The 19,673-nt window shown below is 40.3% G+C and overlaps 2 protein-coding genes and 1 long non-coding RNA gene across 3 annotated transcripts in view; 1 reads left to right on the forward strand and 2 right to left on the reverse strand.

Annotated features, from left to right (window-relative positions):
* Positions 1–3,698, reverse strand: part of tbc1d1 (TBC1 (tre-2/USP6, BUB2, cdc16) domain family, member 1) — a 53,935-nt gene extending 50,237 nt beyond the window's left edge. Inside the window, exons 1-2 of the mRNA XM_085276941.1 lie at positions 3,560–3,698; positions 2,071–2,725 (exon numbers count right to left, since the gene is read on the reverse strand). Of these exons, the coding sequence (XP_085133067.1) occupies positions 2,071–2,685 (615 nt within the window). The 5' untranslated portion in view covers positions 2,686–2,725; positions 3,560–3,698. The remainder of the gene's footprint in view (positions 1–2,070; positions 2,726–3,559) is intronic.
* A 387-nt stretch (positions 3,699–4,085) lies between these two features.
* pgm2 (phosphoglucomutase 2) lies at positions 4,086–15,771 on the reverse strand. The gene is made up of 13 exons (XM_085276942.1): positions 15,544–15,771; positions 12,737–12,904; positions 11,989–12,180; positions 10,189–10,272; positions 9,840–10,033; positions 9,478–9,667; positions 8,898–8,995; positions 7,655–7,835; positions 7,289–7,382; positions 5,637–5,766; positions 5,349–5,541; positions 4,998–5,131; positions 4,086–4,685 (listed from the first exon to the last, which is right to left on the reverse strand). Exons 1-13 carry the CDS (start codon positions 15,616–15,618, stop codon positions 4,583–4,585), a joined length of 1,836 nt encoding a protein of 611 aa, XP_085133068.1. The 5' UTR covers positions 15,619–15,771; the 3' UTR covers positions 4,086–4,582.
* Positions 15,772–16,834: 1,063 nt separating this feature from the next.
* On the forward strand, positions 16,835–19,673 carry LOC146572651 (uncharacterized). The gene is made up of 2 exons (XR_014892734.1): positions 16,835–17,821; positions 18,348–19,673. It is a non-coding gene; the product is annotated as an uncharacterized LOC146572651 (long non-coding RNA).

Consider the following 19,673-nt stretch of genomic DNA (forward strand, 5'->3'; position numbering starts at 1 on the left):
AGAAGCAAAGAGCGATATTGTGTGTGTTTGTGTGTGTGGCTGACACAGCTCAGACAGCAGGTTGAACAGAGACTCTTGACAACTGTGTCATTTTCTCAGTCGATCCATGCCTGTTGCAGAGATACTTTTTTCCAGCTCCGTCTTCCACCATCAGACTGTGAGATGCTTTGGATGAAACACAGTTTGTGACTGGGCATGCCCCTCTCATACCTGTCTGATTTTCTCAAATCTTTTAACACAATTACATTGTAATTTCCACAGCATATTCAGCTCCTGTCTATCCTCACAGTTGAAAAGAAAACACGAGGCTGGATGCCCTTATCCAAAGCCGGTCAATTCCTCTGGAATCAGAATATCAGGATTTGTGCTGAGGCTTATGAATCCAGGTCTCATTCCCATTAAATGTATTGCACCTAATTTAGATGAGATTAGATTAATTGCTGTCCTCAAAGCTCCCTCTCCCGTATTCTCCCCATTTCCTCTCCTCTGCCCTATTTTCAGTGTGCTGACATTCATCTGTCCTGATGCCTCTCTCTTCCCCTGGCTGTCTGTGCCTTGTTCCAGATGATCCGGATCCTCCACAAGATTTAGAAACTTATCTTGTCTCATTCCTGCCAACTATCCCAGCTGTCATAGTGCGAGAGGCAGGGTGAAGTCTGTGATGTAAGGTTATGTAAAATTAATTTGACTCAAAATCTGATGATTTTTGTGCTTTTGGTGGTGAGGGTTCATTGTAGATTCCCATCTTGCTGTAAAGTATGCACTTTTATTCTGCTTAATAAAAACTTATTTGACAACATTTAAAACACTAAAGAAAAGACTGTATTATCTCACTATTTAAAGCCCCGCAGCACTGTGTAGAGATGCCACTTATAATTAGAATGTATGTAACTGCGAGAGAAGCCTGAGCAACAGGTGGTCAGCCTGACATCATCATGGTCACATGTTCGAAAAGGTAATGAAAACAACAAGCGCTCACTCTGCTGCAAACATAACATCATAACAGGATCTGTGCGACAGGAAGTGATCTCTATGGTAACGTTGTTTCACATCCTGCACGTTTCATGTAAAGTATGCTCATTTTCTCTTGATCAACAAAACAGACAGGCGTATCCAGGCATGTCTGCAGTCGCTGTGCAAATGCTGAAGAACACATGTGTGCATTTAAGACAGATGTACACTCAGTGATATTTACATTACCCCACACAGTAAATGATGGCTGTAGGCATAACTGAAGCGTGCTGGTATTTCTCTTGCGGTGCACATGTGACATTTTGTATTTTGACTTCTCTGACTCATCACGTTTCACATCGAGTACCCTTCATTGTCTCCATCTTCCTAATCTGGCCAACTCTTTTAAGTCTCTGGCATGTTGGGCATGGCATGCTATCGAATGTCTCGGGCCTGATCTAACACCAGCTGCAACTTCACTTTGAACACACAGGCTTTTGGCCATGCATGTCATGTGGAGGAAAGGTAAAAGGACTAGAGGTCAGGGGTGTGTTGGTCCTCAGTGTGTCACTGTTAGTGGATCAAATGCACGTCTGTGTTTGCTCGTGTTGCTGAATGGAATAAAAGCACGGAGCATGTGGGCCGCAAGCGAGCCAAAGCCAGATCCAGTTTCTCTCTGTGGGCTGTCATAATAAATACTGATGCGGTCACACTGAATGCTCAGGCAGCTTTTTGTCATTTGTGCAAACATAAGGAAGAGGTCGTCACACGGCTGGTGATCCCCTCGTGTCATTCTCATCTGTACCTTGGTGCTCCAGATTATCTGACATGCTGTGTTTCCATATACTTTGACTAGCTGAGCTTGTGTTGATATGTTTGTGGTTGACATATGCCGTTGCTTGTCGTGAGAGAACTCCCTTTGACGTTTTTGGACTTCTAATTTGGCTCATGTGCATTTATTTACCATAGCTCTGAAGCTGTTCTGTGTTATTGTGAAACACGTTTTGTTTTGTAACTTTGCATACATGTGTAGTTTATTTCTACAGCCTCAAACGCTCTACCCGATTGTTGATTGAAGTAATTAAATCCAAGAACACATGCACACACACTTATACATACCTTAGTTCTGTACTGGCACTGGAAGACATAGCAGGCACAAGTCTGTGTGCCTTTCACCAGGCAGGCAAAGCTACTGGGCTCCTGGCTGTTGTGAATTAGCTTGGTCACATGGTGAGGAAGACATTCAAACAGAACTGTGTGTGTCAGAGGGTCCCATACAAGGCTCTCTCCCAGCGTGGACACACATCGTACCCTTGATGCTGACACACACAGAAAAACTGTCTGACTGCGTGAAGTAGGACCCAGCTGTCTACCTCCAGACCCCCCAGCTTGCACCCCACCACCTTGCTCCCTCTCACCGGGCTGGGACCTGCTGATTTCAGCCACCACCCAGGGTAGCATAGCCATGGTGGTCAAATGGTGGACTTTCCGAAAACCAATCATGGTCAGTTTGTATCGTACTTCGTCCTCCTCTCCTTCCACCTCCATCTTTGCCCCCCATGATGCAATCCTCTCCCTCCCAAGCTTCTGAAGACACTGCGTGGCAGAGGTCAGATGTGAAAGTGAAGGACATGAGCGGTGGTTTGGAGTTAGATTATAATGGGGTTTGTCAGAGCTCCCTGGTCCAAGAGCTTCACTCCTTCTTGGCTTCACTTCAAAGTAGAGACCCTCCATGATGTCTGTGACCTGAGGCAGCTGCTTGCCTCCACTTCACCTACAAAATATCAGTTAGAGATCAGAGCCAGTAAACAGCTGAAAGGACAGCCGCAGGCATTTGCAATCTAGCTTGATCTTATGAGATTTCAAATGAACACAAATGTGCTACACAAACATTTACTTTGCAAATTAGAACTTAATCTTGTAGCTTGATGTTTGCTCGACTTTGCTTTTAGTGTAGAATGAGGCCAGTTTCCCCAGGACACTATGAATCACCTGATTTGTGTGTGAGACTCAGTGGTACATTCTCAAGGACACACAAACAAATGATGGTAATCCTTCAAATATCATATTTGACCGGTTAGTTGTCACAGAGGGGAAAGGGACCCCCTCACTTCATCTAATCATACAGCTCTACATAACCGCTCACCTGTGTTTGCACATTACGTTTTTCATTTAAAATCCGTGAGAAATTACACAACAGCGTCAGAACCTTAATACTAGGACACGAGTACAAGATTAAGTAAAGATACATTGTCCGTTTAACCAAAACGATCACGTTAAAGTCCCGAAAAAGCAAAAGGCAAACGTTTTCATACCTGCCTTAATATAAATAAATCGTTAACTTCATCAGCGGTGCTACGTTCAAGATCTGTATGCTGCTCGAGAGCATCACGCGGAAGTGAAAGCTATTTTTTATACAAGGAGCGGGCGGCAAACAACGGATCGTAACGGGGTTTTGGTCATTTTACGCACGTAGCCGTTTATTTTTACGCACGGGGGTTTGCGCGATTTGCTCCCCGCACCAAATATTGTTTACCCCGAGATTCCCAACGCGCACAACGTCCGGTTTTAATCAGTTTAACATTTTCATCTTCTCCTCCTTCCTTACCTGTCCCGGTCACGCCGGTCTGTCGTGGCTAGCGGCAGAACCACCACCGAGAGAAATCTTATGGTGTAAGAGTAACTGCCTACAGAGGAACGAGAGAGAGCCCTTTACACAGCTCGAGCCGTCTTCAGCTCGAGTTAAATATAGATAGACCAAATCCTACCGTCCTCCTCGCCTCTGTACTCAGATGGGGCATGACAAGTGCATGCTGAGTGTGCGCGCTGGCGAAGGATGCAGGGGCGACAAATGTGCGCGTCGTGGAACTCACAAAACAGATCGATAGTGTGTCCCCTCGTTTTTTGTGTTTTTTTTTTTTTTTGTTACTTCACGTTTACCTCCACATGTACAGTCAGAATCTTTATTTAGTAAAGTTGTATTTTTCAGCATGAAGAATACCGGAACACGCACATTATTTATTCTCCATCAAATGAATTTAAACTGAAAATAAGTTAAAACAACAACAAAAAACCTCTGACTTCTAACACTTCTAACAACATACAGTATGAAGAAACGAGGAGTCGGTGTCTCCACTTGATGGCGCTATAAACTTTTAATGTTCTCATTTACACACTCTAATTCTTGACATTAGCAGCAAAGCAAATGATGCTGAAGCACACTGTGGAATGCATGTCATCAAAACAGGAAATACAGAACGCATAATAGTGTGAAAACAGGAATGGCTGTGGGTGTAAGATGGTTGGACTTGTGCGCTTTAAGATCTCGGCATTGAGGTAAACTGAATTTTAAAAAACAAAAACATGAAGCTGTGAAACATTTTGACTACTGAAAATATAGGAACACATGACCCTTGAGATCATTTTAAAATGACTAATTATCATCAACAACAACATGATTTCTCCAAATTGTAAAAGAGCCACATGGTTAACTTGTCACTAACATGTTTATGAATTGATGTAAAGCCAGAATTAAAAAGAATCTCGTCTGGAGAATTCAGACAACACGTGGCATGCTGGTCAGAGATATTAAGCCCAGCTTGTCCTGCTTGTTGTTACAGACCCATCTGCGCTACTGTGGCTTTGGCTGCAGCTTATTCTTATCTGGCTCGAAAAAGTTTTCAATGATGGCATCAACCAAGTCATCCAGTTCCTTCTTCAGGTGCGGCACATCACTGTTAGAGACAAAAAAACAAAAACAAAAAACCCGTTGACATTTATGAGGGATTACTAGAGTTGCACTGTTCAGTTATGACATTTCAAACTGTGGAGTTTCTTTATCTTCAGAGAAAATAAAACAACTATTTATTCCTACAAAAAAAAAAAAAAAACAACCCAAAAAAAACGTTTTTGCCCATCATTAAATTCCTTCAGGATTTGGGCTGATATCAGACAAAAGAAGATGTATAAAGCCATTTTGCAGGGTGTAGAAAAATTTAACAGTTCTATAGTTTGCTTATATTAGCTTTGCCTCTAAAGTAACCTACCTGTTACCAGGAGGAGCACAGAGTTCAGTGTAGTATTTGATTTTTGGTTCTGTGCCACTGGTCCTCATGGTGGCCACACCCCCATTAGAGAAGGTAAAGGTGATCATCTGACTGGAGCTAGACGTGGGAAGAACCTGAGAGAGGAGAGGAAGGAGTGTTAGATGGACAGAGGGAGAGACACACTAAAATAAATAAAACTGGAAAGACGAGCAAAATTAAAAACACAAAACTTCTGCAGTTTAAAACTAACAACTGTTTTAAAAGGAAACTCTTACACAATTATAATGTGTAATTAAGAGGTTTGTTATGCTCTCAGTGTATGAACTGCAGGTGTGAAGTTTGTGCCCTTACAGCTTTTTTATCGGGTTGGTTGCTATCGTATCCGGTGGTCAGGTCTCGCACAGCGTCGATGGCAAAACGACCACATTCGGTGGGATACGAGTCTTTTGTGCCACCATAGTTGCGCAGACGCTCAAACAGACTGCGGATCACTTCCTGGTCATGGCAGATAAAGTAAGAGTTCTTGCTGATGTGGTAGCCATACCTGATGATAAGAAATAATCAAAGACAGAGCTAGAGCCTGCAGTTTTAGGTTATTCAAAGTTTAAGGTGAAATGTACGCAAGTGTGTGCATCTTACTCTTCATAGATTGTAGTGAGCTGCTGAGAAAGACTGATTTTTTTAGTCGCCAGGAAGGAAATCATCTCTCCTGCTATGGCTGCAGCGCTCACTCCATCCTTGTCCAATACAGAGGGACTACACATATACCCTGCAACACACACACAGAGTTCACTTAGACTATATAAACCTCCAGCTGCTGTAGTCAGCTGCCACTTCTTTTAGTAGCAGTGTATCCAAAGGAATGAGATTCCAATTATAGTATCATAATCTTATTATATAGGAATGCTGGAAACTATGCTGTTATGTTGTATGTGTGTGTTGGACTTACTAACAATCGTATTGACCCCAAACAACTTTTATTTTTAACTCAGCCTTTGTGTTTGACTGTCAGCACGGCTCAAACCTTTTAATAATCAAGACTGAGATCACATCACATGAATCTGATGTTTTTACATGTTTAATTTTGATGACTCATATTTTCATTAACCAAATTACCAAGATTGCGCTACGTTGTGTGATTAGATTCACTTGTAAAGCGCAACTGTTTTTTTTCCACAGAAATATTTCAGTATCAGTGCACAGTATACATGCAAGTATACTTCAGGACGGCACAAAGAAAGTGAAGCACTTCTATTCACAGTAATGATGCAACCTTTGGTCACAGTTTTCAGTGGTGTTTAGTTCAGGGGACTGTGAGAGCTCTGCATCATCTTGCACCTCTTGAATTAGTCCACTGTGAAGTCTGAGGTGAGTTTGTGATACTTTCCTTGTCAGAGATGAAATGGTGTGACCTTTGCTTCCAGAATTATTCGCTGATATTAAACTGGATCTATTGTTCCCTCTCCCACTCAAATACTTTCAGCTTTGCAAGTGGAAACAACTACAGCCAAAAAGCTCATCCACTTCCATAAAGGTCATATTTGTTTAGTCCTCAGTGCACTGCTGGTGACTCATTCTGAAGGTCTTTTGCAGTTAAACAGGGGTTGTCCTTGGTCTTCTTAGCAAACCTACAAGCAATTCTCCCTTTTTTGGTCTTACAGATCTCAACTTAACCTCCTCTGTTCCTGTTAACTGCCACTTCTTGATTAAACTATGAGATGAGGAACCAGCTTTCTTTACTTTCATAGACACAGGTAGCTGTTTAGAGAAGCCGTGGCTGCTGACAGCTGCCACAGCAGAAGACGTTTGTGGATAAAGGTCTCTGAAGCTGAAAGGCCCAAAAGAAGTTAAAAATTAACTTCATGTCTTTCAGCGATCAGCTCACACACCTCTCACTTAACCGTTCATAGTAACTTTACTTTTCCATGTCACTGTGCACTTTATATATCTAGTTTAGTTCACCAACAGGTGACTACACATTTCAGTTTCATTACTGCCATCACTTTAAGGCTATTTTTTAATCCTCAAGCAAGTTTTTGAAAGGTTTAGATTTAGGTTGAGTTTAAACTTTAGTTTAGATCTTGTGAGCTCCCAAAAACTCAAACAGAAAAATGTTGTTGTCATCAACTGATCCCACACAAATTTATGTTACTTGAATACTTTTAGGCAGTTAAAATTAACTCAGCTTGTGACACTGTGGAGATCATTGTGTGCATTAGCCACAAAGCATGAATCAGGACTGGTCTCAGTTTGAAAACAGTCATTCGTGTGTGTGCTGCGTGTGATAATACCTATGGCCTCTTCAAAGGCAAACAGCACGGTCTTGTCCTGGTCCAAAAGGTCTCTGGCTCTGTTACCCATCCACTTGAACCCTGTTAGTGTTTCCTGTCCAAACATTATGTAAGAAATTTGGTTAACAGTAACCACGGAGAATGGTTTGAAACATTCAATCTGAAACACGTGCGGTGGTGAAACCTAAAACAGTATTGTTAAATAGTCTCATAGCCCTTTTTTTAAAAATGTATCTCAGTTTCTTCTAAATACGATTACTAGCAGGAATTCCATACAAGCACTCCTCTCCAGTTAGGCCCATCTTACAGAATCTTTTGATGCATGGGGAAATTTAACTGATCTTATTTTAAAAACAACTTTGTTACCTCAAAGTGGAATCCCTCCTTCAGGGCAATGGCGCGCAGTATTTTGGATGAGACTGTGCTCGACAGCATGTAGAGGTTTTTCACAGCAGCAGCGTCGGAGTTTTGCTCCCTCCAGCAGCGAAATAGCCACCAGCCAAGCAATGCTCCCAGCTCATTACCACTGAACACACGCCACCGTCCACTAACACAGACACAGACAGAGGTTATGGAAGTGAAGGCAAGCTAACATACCTTATGCAGAGGGTCATCGATCTGTGATCATCAAAGCATTCTGTAATATGCAATGTTTAAACTGTTACATTGCAGCAGGTCAGTCACATAAGTTGGTATAAAAAGAAGATCTTAGAGAGGGCAGAGTTTCGTACAAGTAAAGATGGACAGAGATTCACCAAATTGCAAAAAGCTGCATTTACAAACTGCGAAAATCTTCCTCAATGAAACAATTGTGAAGACTTTTAACATCTTCTCATCTGCAACACATAATGTCATCAAAAGATTATGAGAATCTGGAAAAATCTCTATGTGCGCGTGAAAAAGGCCAAAAGTCAGTATTGGATGCCTGTGATCTTCAGTGGGTCTCAGGCAGAACTGCATTAAAAACATGCATGAATCTGTCATGGAAATTACTGCGTGGGCTCAGAAACCCCCTTCTGTTCACCTCGCCGTCTACAAATTCAGGTTAAAGCTTAATCAGGAGAAGCTACATATGAAGAAGATCCAGAAAGGCTGATCCACGGTCAGATTAATAGAAGTTTTAAATTATTTCTGGGAAAAAAAATGGACATTTTGTTCTCTAGCCTAAAGAGGAAAGGGACCATCCGGCATGTTATCAGCAGTCAGTTCAAAAGGCTGCATCTCTGAATTGGTGCCTTGCATATCTGGAAAGGCATGATCAATGCTAAAAGGTATATACAGGTTTTAGAGTAGCACATGCTCTTATCTAGACATCTTTTCCAGGGAAGGCCTTGCATATTTCAGCAAGATGATGCCGAACTACACACTGCATTTATTACAAGAGTCTGGGTGCAGAGTGGTCTGATCATTCACCAACTGAAAAGATGAAATCATCATGTAAAACAATGACAAAGAAGACCCGGAACTGAGCAGCTGGAGGTCCTGAGTAGCTCTAAAATGTGTGGGTCACCATAATTTTTATTCATTCAACCCTAATAAACCTGCCCAATGAGTTTGTGTCAAACTCTGCTGCAAACACTATTAAAGCTGTATATGCACACAAACACACCTCTCCTGCTTCTCAGCAATGGCCAGTCGATCTGCATCAGGGTCATTCGCCAGCACCACAGAGGCCCCCTCCTTCTCTGCCAGTGCAAATGACAATGTCTGCAAGAACAACCAATCACTTGTTACACAATCAACCAAAACCAGTCATCTACTACAGTCAGCTGTATATGTTTTAGGCCAGTGAAACATTTGTTGTACTTTCATTTTGGTTTCTGTACACTGGAAATCTCAATACAAGAAGAATAAGTGCATGATTACAAAATTATTTCCTTAGTTAAGAAAAACAACTTCACAAAATGTCAAGAATACTCTCAAAGAGGAAGGTGTGTCATCGTCAAACAAAGTGAAACAGGCGCAGGATGAACTCTTAAGTGTACAGGGCTATTCTGTCATTCCTAAACAGTAATGCGATACTTTTGTAAAAACCCTTGAACTGAGACTCCCCGTCTGTACTTCAATCACATCTTGATGATCTGATTTAAAATCCACCATGATCGTGAACATTAAAACTGTGTCACTGTCCAAAAACCTACGGACGCAACTGTACATATGATTGGGTGTGACAAATGTTGACTACGCACCAGGACTCCCTCTCCCTCTTCAGGATTAGGATATTTAACGGTGGGAAATTCGGGGTCTGGATCCTTCTGTTCCTCCACTGCGTACGGAGGACGAAGATCGAAAGCCTTGAATGCTGACTGGACGAACGTGTGACCAACACCGTGCACAGATGTATGCACAATTTTCACCTCTGACTTCTTGTTTATTTCCCTGCAAAAAAAGTCAAAACATGATTTATGAATATCCACAGTTTTTACCTCGAAGCATCATGTACTTGTACGGCCTACATGGCAGCTTATGCATTTAAAACATTATACAGTAGAATCGCTAGCATGTTTTAAATGGTACATGCTGCTCAGCAAGTTGTGTATCTATGCAGCACCTGTGATGGCAGTGTTTCTGGATGGCTTTGAAGTATTCTGTGTTAATATCCTGATAGGGGTCTTTGAGCAAAGTGCTCTTCAGAGCCTCCTCCGTGTTCCACGACTCAGGCCAAGGCTCCAGGTTTTCCACAATGGCTTTAGATATACCTTTGTCATGAGGAGTCACAATCTGGGCACCGTTCTCCCAGTACACCTAGGACAAAACCAGAAAAAACTAAATGTTTCAGAAATTTATGGGAAAGAAATTGGAACTTTGTAATTTTTAAATTAGCAGAGATTATAAATAAAACTATCAGTAAGCTATTGATGCATTTAAGGAAGAAAGACAAGGCAATGATGAGGTCTTACCTTGTAGCCATTGTCTTGTTTGGGGTTGTGAGAGGCCGTCACCATGATACCAGCACACAGACCCAGGTGGGAAACTGTGAAAGGCTACAATGAGAATGAGAGAAAGACAATAGTACCTCATATATGATAAATATTTTAAGAACACCATGCAGAAGCAAAAAAAAGTTAAGAAATACAAAGAAAGCCTATTTGAAAATGTTACTAATAAAACAATGTTATAGTTGGTTACTATGAGGGATTGGATTCATTTCTACTGAGAGCCAAATGGTTAAAATGTTTTCTGCTATAACGCCATCATGGAGGCAATTACTCGTAATCAAGGTGCACTTAAGGAAAATGTCAATATAATTTTTTTTTTTTTTTAATTACTTTGGGAGAACATCAGGTGAATTTGAGCAGCAGACGTTTTCCCTCGTTTTCCTTTTGTCTGAAGACTCACAACAAAACTGTGCTACACAAAGATTTTCTTTCCCACAAAACTGCAGTGAAAGATAAAATCAGGATGAAAAAGTGAGAACGAGGAATACGCTTTTATGAAATTCTGGGGCGAGGCTGCCGGAAACTGGCGCCACTGACCACCACCAGTAGGCAACCAGTAGGCAACGGGTGAAGTGTCTTGCCCAAGGACACAACAACCGAGACTGTCCAAACCGGGGCTCGAACCGGCAACCTTCAGATTAAAAGGCGAACTCCCAACTCTTGAGCCACGATTGCCAGTAGAAAAAGGCAGATATTGGCTAATACTAATATTTGGTTGACTTATCGATGAATGCCTACTGAGAACGGGCCTAAACCACTGCTGTGTGTTTGCATGCTGGCCTTTGGGCAAATCCTGCAGAGATATAGTCTACATTTTCACTAAGGCTGAATGATTGTGGATCTTTCCTCTGGTCTAAGTAGGCTCATACCCAGGGCTAATCTTTGAATCTGACATCTTTTGATGCACAGTGTCTAAAATTTCATGGAGTCCTGTTTCATCCAGCTTAGACAGACACCTAAAATCCATTCACTCCTATCTCAGCATGACTTAACAAGGTCCTGCTTTTATTTCTTCCAGAGTTGACTACTTACACCAGCGTAACATAAACAGGCTACTATTAAATGAAAATGCAGCTGCTAGGCTTCTAACACGTAGCTGAAGCAGAGGGAGCATTACAGCAGCCTTTGCAGCTCTTCACTGACGACTTCATAGCTTTAGAAGTGATTGAAACATTTTATGCTTGTTTCTTAAGCCATACAGAATTCCCTGACTGAACATCTGAGGTAGGCAGTCTTTAAAATCTTCTCTTAAAAGTTATTTTTATCTGCTGGCTTTTTAAAATCACTTGTTGAAACCTGTTGTTCTATGTATTTTATTTTTTTCATGTGTTGGACTAGCACTTTACGGCTTGGCTTTGGAAAGTGCAATATAAAAACAAGATAAATATTGCGTGCTGCTCTCACTATTACACAAGGAAAATAAGTAATGCAACAGGAAAATTGAGCAAAAACTGAATAAAATAAGTGGATAAATAGATATATTGAATAATCACCTGGAAATACAAACAAGACTTAAGTGGTATTGATGTCTAAAGCCTAAATTGCTAATCACAGATCCTCTTTCTTCAAAGTGAACATAATCTGATGACTGCTACATGTGTTATGCAACATGTTGCACTGTACACTGAAGGAAAGTGAGCGGATTTTTTTTTTAAATTGGAATTTGCTTTAATTTTTTTTGACTGTGTTGAATACGTGTTGCAACATCCAAAAAAAAAAAAAACACCCAAGTGATGAAAACACAGGAAACCAAGTGATTACCACAAAGGGCGTGGGGGTGATGTCAGAGAAGAGGTGGACAGGGACTCCTCGGCTGATGAATACAGCCGCAGCCAAGCTGGCGAAACGCTTGCTGCTGCCCCCGCTGGGAGGGTGGGCGCGAGCGTCGTACCCAATCACCACCCCTCGCTCTTTGAGGTTCCCAATACTCTGCTCCAGGTAGCAACAGAAACCCTGTCAGGGAGGAAACGATTAGAAGATACAAGAGAAAGGTCTTGAGAATGGTTGATTATAACTTTAAATAAATATATATACACACAGCACCTCTCACAAAAAAGGCACAAACTATGGATGGGTTTTAACATGAAGTTGGATATATATTCAGAACAATATGAATAAAAGCAATCATCATAAAACTGAGCTAGCTTTTATACAAATCAGTGATTTGAAGGACTGCTTGTATATATAGTTTCACGATCCTGCAGTGTCAGATCTTCAGTGCAAAAACAGCAATCTCCATTATTCTAGAGCCAGAAAAGAACTAAGGGGAAGGTCTGACTCACACACAGGCAGCAACTCAGGAATAAACTATGAAGTGCTATAAAGCAATCTATACGATCTTAAATTCAGCTATAAAATTAAGTGTGAACCAGATTTTGGGGGGTTTTGGGTGACAATAAAATACTTTGCATTCCTCAACTTCTTCACAAAACAAAGACTAAAAATCAAAAACGGAAACATTCAACTTTGCATGCGACTTGAAACGTATTGAGCTGCAGTATTGACCCACCTGTGTGGTCTGAATAATAGTGAGGTCGTTCATACAGGATATGCCAGGCCCCATGGCTGCTCTCAGACCTGCTGTGCCAAACTCCATCCTGGAGGAGAAACACTTCTTCAAAGCTTCCATGTTTCCCTCTTTCACCATATCCTGCACCATGGATTTCGTTTTGGGGTTCTGGGGAAGGGAAATGTTTTATTATCCACAAATTAATAAATAAATAAACGAACACAATTAAAGATTTAAAATCTTGTCTACAGTGTTGTCACTTGATGATAAAGTTAGCATTAAAAAACCCAACACAAAAGCTTCTATAGACAACAGGAAAGTTTAGAGGGTAAGAATCAGTCTACTTAGGAATTACTATGAGAACGTCCAGACAGGACGGCACTTCTGACCACGTGGACCCCTGAGGAAGCCGCTGTAACACAATTATCTCAAGACTAATGAATCTGGGGTCTTTTTCCAGTGTGACCTAATTTGTGACATCCCATATGTCTTTAAGGCCAAGAATGACTGTGTTTGTGTAGGTCTGATAGTCGGGTAGTAGCCGGGTTAGTTTGGTTATACATTTGTGTTGTAAGCATGTTAAGACCATGTGACTGGTTCTGTTTCAGTAATGACCAACATACCAGAATGTATGACCAGCAGCTGACTGGGTTATTATAAAATCTGAGTCATATTCTGTTTTACTGATTTATAATTTCAAATTATTTTCCACTAAATAATTCTGTTATTTTGTAGTATTTATAAAAATAATGACGTAAATATTAAAAATAAATATAATATTAGGAACAACTGATGCTTGCAGACAGGAGGAAGAGTCTCCTGCAAAATTTGGACAAACGTTTGGGGACCAAACAGAGGGTTATGGATTTATAATCATTAAAATGAAAAAGACTCAGTAACAACAGACACTTGAGTACAAGCACAAGTTGACTTCTGGTTTTAAAGAAAGCAAACCTGCAGTGATGAATGTTTGTGGATACGTAACCCAAGTGGAAACTTCTCTGTCTAAGATAAGAGAAGTCTAAGAGCAGAGCCCTGGGGAACACCACTGGTCACTCACAAGCAGATGACTGGCTTCATAAAGTAGGCACAGTTCAGTTTACCATGAAATCCACAACTGGTTTAATTTTACACGTAAGACAGGAGGAGAAGTAGAGAAAAACTACCTGTAATTGTTAAAACCTTGCAGATCAGTATTAATTCTGTAGGGTGAAATGTCAAAAGGGCTCTATGATGACTTTAATTTAGCTCTCGTGTTCTTGGAAGTAAAATAGCTTCAAACTAATTTAGTAGGGGAGGGCAGGTCAGTGTTCGTGGAGTGGTCACGAGTTACGCAACCCGGAGAACGACTTCTTCTATTTTTGTGTGAACAAGGGCTTCTTTGACTTGATTTGTTGGTTGGATGTAAAATAGCTGACAAAGATTATTTAAGAAAAAAAAAAAAAAAAAAAAAAAAAGAGTTTGAATTATGACGGTTTCTAGCTAAAATGCTTAAGGGTCTTTCTCATCTCAAAGCATCAAATTTCTACAATATGTTCTGTTCGTCCACATCTGACGTCCCTGAAAAGTTTATGGTTTAAAATTTGGACGCATGTAATGATTGATGTGAAATTATTAGAATTTAATGTACATTAAACTCCAGAATTTTGCGTTATTTGGATTAGAGGACCTACTTATATTTTTGCTTTTGTAGAAAAATTTGTCATATTTGCTCCATCCAGATTAAAGTTGAATGAAAACAGCATTTTTTCATGTTGGCAAAGTTTTATTTGGCATTTTTTGTAAAATACATCTATGTCCCATTCACAAAGTTGTCTTTTTTGCAGTGTGTTTTCTTTTCCAATTATTACTATATGTTCAAATGTTGGACTTTATAATTCGGGTTACTTTCTTTGTTTATTTATTCTTTAACCAGTCATAATCAGACATTTTTTGATCCATCTCATCCTGGTTCATTTTAAGGTGAGAATTTGAAAAATTTCAGGCTTTTATCTTTAATAGTTTCTGATTCATGCTCAAACATGGCCTCAGATTTCGCAAGGTGAAAAAAAAGATATGGTGGAAATGAATCAAGAGATAATTTTCAGAACTATACATCTTGAAAAGTAAACGACATATGAAGCTGAAATTTCACACTGATCATTATATATGTCCAAATATTAGACCATAAAATCTTCTAGCAAATTGGTGATGGTCAAGCAGAAAGTCCGTGGTGATTTAAGACAAAACAATGCTAAAGAAACTGGACATCCTCCTTTACAGTGTTTTATAAGCCGAGATCTAAGACACATGAGATTCTGCTTTCAAATGACAGATCAGATCTACTTTCTGTTATGCTTATCCAGACTATTAACAGGCTATCATCTAATTCTCACAGAGAAAGAAGAATCCAGTTCTTCTTTGCGCTTCTTGGTTTAGGCATAATAATCATGTATTTAGTAATTCAATGGCAGATACTTGATTTGAGGTAATTCGTGGGAAATGGGCACTTCTTTAACAGAAAATACAGATAAATTAAAACCCAAGTCAATATAAACTTATATCAACTTATTATAGTAAACAAGTAGCAGATTTTTACAACTTTAAATTAAAATCTAAATTGAGCACTATCACAAAAAGTTCATTGATGCATGCTTAAATGAAAGGACCAGTCAAGGACACCACTAAACTCACAAAGTTACTAACTGGAATCTTCATGTATCGCCCGAGAATAAATAAAATCGCTCGTACAAAGATAACCCTGAATGTGTTTGATGACTACAGCAAAGCGGAAGCACTCTGAGCTAGCACGCTAGCTGTCAGCTCACCTTGTCGTACTGCAGCCACTGCCGTATAGACTGGTCCAGCTGGGCGTCACCGGTTGAGGACGTACCGTTCTCCATTTCTCTTCTTGGCCAGAGTCAACAGTCTGTCCAGCTCAGTGTCTATGCTCATGGGAGATCAACGCGCTCCTTCAGTAACTTTTTCTGGCTAAAAACTGAAGATGTTAGCACCACTGCCTGCTGCTGCGGGCGGAGCGACGTTCTGCGTCACGAGCTTCCTGCGTGTTGCATTCAGAAGCTGTCGTAACTGTGGTTAATAACAAGCGCGAGGCCTTCATGGACTATTTTAACCAATGACTCTAGAAAACAGTTATACAGTCATCGATTTTAACCAGAGAAAATTAATTGAAAGATTGTTTCAAAACTGTTACAGAAAGCGTAATCTTTGTTTTCCTAGAGGAAAAAAACCATAATTACACAACTACAGCAGTCACTGGAATCACGGTACCAGTATTTAAAGTAATGTGCAAAAGTCTTAACCCACTCTCATTTATTTACATTTTTACAATTTAAATGGGAAGTAGATAATCCTTTACTACATTCAGTGATTGTCATGCAGAAAAATGAAGCTGCTGCCAATCAGATGCTTTCCATATGATCTTGCATGGTGGATGAAAAACTGAAGGGACCTCTCTGTGTTCATAATTCCATTCATTTTGACAAGTTCCCCAACACCACTGGCTGAAATGTAGCCCCAAATCAAGACAGAGCCTCCAAGGTGTTTTACAGATGTCTGTAGACATTCACTGTTTCAACTCTCTCCTGATTGCCTACATACATACTGAAATGATTTGAACTAAAACAATAAATTTCTGTCTTACTGTTAGGTATTTTAGTACCATGGGAGCATTTACTGGATATTGTTTTATAGTGACATTATACAGGAAAACTCTGTCATTCAATAAGGCCCCTTTGTTTTAGTTATTTTTCTCTTTGACCCAAGAATTGATGTGTGAGAATCACAGGCTGGTACAAGGTTGAAATACCACAGAGATCACTCCCTCAGCTACATTAGTTTCTTAATCTTTTAGACGCCTGTTGAAGGCCAAATGGTTTGTTTCAGATTTCACTAATGAAAGAACTCTTCGTTTTGTGCCTTGAAAATATGTCGCTGAGATAATCACAATTGTAGCTGAACTGATACACTACACAAAGGATGCTTCTTCACCCAAGGGCAGGAAGACGCTCCCTTATCTTGGTCTGTACTGGTTTAAACTGATAATCTGCTGTCTCATGAATTTTACCCTATATATAAACTGTTGTACTTGTGAATAAAGTTGAGTCAATTTGGGAAGACAACCTGAAGCAGTCTCTGTTTTCTTGTTCTCCCAAGCTGCTCCCGAGCTCGTACTAACACGCTGAATGGCATGCTTGAATATTACTTGAGAATATATTTGACTGTGTTACAGACTAAGGGACATTCTCTGCTGATAGGTGAAGGTACATTCTCTGCTGATAGACGTCCACGCCTCGAAGGAAGTCGATCCACGGATTAGGCCTTGGAAACCGTTTCCTTCAATTTTGGTGTCAGAAGTGGGATCCTGACGAAGGTAGGCACTCGTCTTTTATTTTATAAGACTGTGTTATGCCTTTCTCAGTGATCCACATAGAAACGGGATACGCTGACGAGGCCTTCTTCAGTGGCCCACATAGTAACAAGTGGGATACACTGAGGAGCCTTCTTTAGTGGCCCACATAGAAACACAGGAAGTTGCCTGTTGTTTTGTAAATAAAAGCAGAAAGGACACAGGAAGTTGCCTGCTGTCATAAACTAAGAAGTTGCTCACCAGCAGAAAGGACACAGGAAGTTGCCTGGGGTCATAAAACGAGAAGTTGCTCGTTAAAAAGTGAGAAGTTGCTCACTAAAAACATAAAATTGCTAGCAAAAAAAAATCAAGTAACCTCAGGTGTGCCACAGCAAAAATAAAAACTAACTTAAATCCTTCAAAGCGTCTAAACCCCTCTGGAAATCACTGACCATGGGTCAGAATAATTCAAAGACCTTAGACGGGTCCGATAAAAAATCAAAATTAACTGTAAAACCGAAAAAAATAAAATATAAAAATAGCGGCTCAGTACGACTCCCACTTCCGGTTACGTTTAACCCACGCTCGCGAATCAATGAAGACTTCCATGATTACGTATCCAGAACATGCGGAAGTGCTTACGTGACTGATTTCGTCTCGAACTTAAGAACTATAAGTTTAATGCATCCTAATGTATTTCCGGAGCCCTATCCCGAACGATTATCGCCAGAAAACAGGTCAGTAGAAATGTTAAATACTATTTGTGATAAGGAAAGTAGGCTGATTAAAAAGTCCTGTAAAAAATATATGATAGAATGCAATGAAATAATACCCAGATTTGGAATACCTCACCAAATTAACAGTGATAGAGGACCTTCATTCACATCAGAAGTAATTCAAAAGTGTGCTAAAACTCTAGCAATAGACTGGAAATATCATGTGCCATACCATCCTCAGAGTTCAGGAGTTTTAGAAAGAATGAATAGGACCATAAAAAATCGCCTGACTAAAGCAATGATAGAAACAGGAATGACCTGGATCAAACTACTTCCTCAAATCCTCTGCGAGATTAGAATGACTCCATCCGCAGCAACCAAATTATCTCCATTTGAAATAATCATGGGAAGACCGTTTCCAACACCATGGTTAGCCTCCAGAGGGGCACCGCTATTGGAAGGGGACATAGACACTGCATTGTCTGACTATGTTCATAACCTGGTAGAAACACTGAATAATAACTATCAGAAAGTTTGTCTCTCTCAGCCTCTCCCTTCCATAGATCCAACCCATCCGTGGAAACCAGGAGATGCGGTGTTGGTAAAGTCGCTAAAACCAAGGGCACTCGGGGAGGCCGCGTGTTCCAGCCCCCAGACTGTACTTGCAGTGACGAGAACCAGCATCCTAACAGATGGACAACCTCAGTGGATTCATGCCAGCAGGGTTAAGACCAGCCCCACCAAACCACCTAAGGCGTCGGATCAAGTAGATGACGACTCAGGCGAGCCAACGCCCGGATCCAATCCACCTACACACACACAATCACTGATTAACACACAACGCCTGAAAGAACAACAACAAGGTACTCGAACATCCAGCAGGAACAGAAAGCCTAGAGTACCACACAATGTCTAACCTGATAAAGATAGACTCGTTTCATCCTGATAATGGAGAAAATGAAATGCCCATTGTCATCACACGACGCTTATACGGGGTCTCTCGAACCTGGGACCAGGCCAGGAGACGACTAAAGAACTGTCTTTTTTATATATTTAGGTTATTAATCATATCTACTGCATTAACCTTAGGATTTTTATTTACTATTTCGTATTGTAAAGTGCAACCCTGTTCACATTTCTGCAAGCCACATTTTCAATGATAACCCATATAGCTACCAGTACAGCTACTTCAATGTATTTGCAATTAGCACAAATTGATCCTGAGGATGTGCCAGATGTTACCAATGATGTTCCTGATGTGTATATTGAACATTAGGTTGTGAACTATTACATTTTATGATTTGCTTTTTATATTATGTTATTACATTTGTGATTTTTCCTTTCTATTTGAGTTATTATTTTTTAAAAAAAATAATAATAAAAAAAGAGTGGAACTGTTAGGTATTTTAGTACCATGGGAGCATTTACTGGATATTGTTTTATAGTGACATTATACAGGAAAACTCTGTCATTCAATAAGGCCCCTTTGTTTTAGTTATTTTTCTCTTTGACCCAAGAATTGATGTGTGAGAATCACAGGCTGGTACAAGGTTGAAATACCACAGAGATCACTCCCTCAGCTACATTAGTTTCTTAATCTTTTAGACGCCTGTTGAAGGCCAAATGGTTTGTTTCAGATTTCACTAATGTAAGAACTCTTCGTTTTGTGCCTTGAAAATATGTCGCTGAGATAATCACAATTGTAGCTGAACTGATACACTACACAAAGGATGCTTCTTCACCCAAGGGCAGGAAGACGCTCCCTTATCTTGGTCTGTACTGGTTTAAACTGATAATCTGCTGTCTCATGAATTTTACCCTCTATATAAACTGTTGTACTTGTGAATAAAGTTGAGTCAATTTGGGAAGACAA

This window comes from Mchenga conophoros, linkage group LG6, assembly GCF_057382185.1.
Source record: "Mchenga conophoros isolate Kocher_MC1m ecotype Shallow Benthic linkage group LG6, M_conophoros_male_GT1.1, whole genome shotgun sequence".
Taxonomy (NCBI): domain Eukaryota; kingdom Metazoa; phylum Chordata; class Actinopteri; order Cichliformes; family Cichlidae; genus Mchenga; species Mchenga conophoros.

Coding starts and splice junctions, on each gene's coding strand:
- pgm2 (XM_085276942.1), bottom strand. CDS start 15,618: ATGGAGAACGGTACGTCCTCAACCGGTGACGCCCAGCTGGACCAGTCT. Junction 12,905..15,543: donor AGTGGCTGCAGTACGACAAG/GTGAGCTGACAG, acceptor TCCCTTCCCCAG/AACCCCAAAACGAAATCCAT. Junction 9,668..9,839: donor CAGAAACACTGCCATCACAG/GTGCTGCATAGA, acceptor CTTTTTTTGCAG/GGAAATAAACAAGAAGTCAG.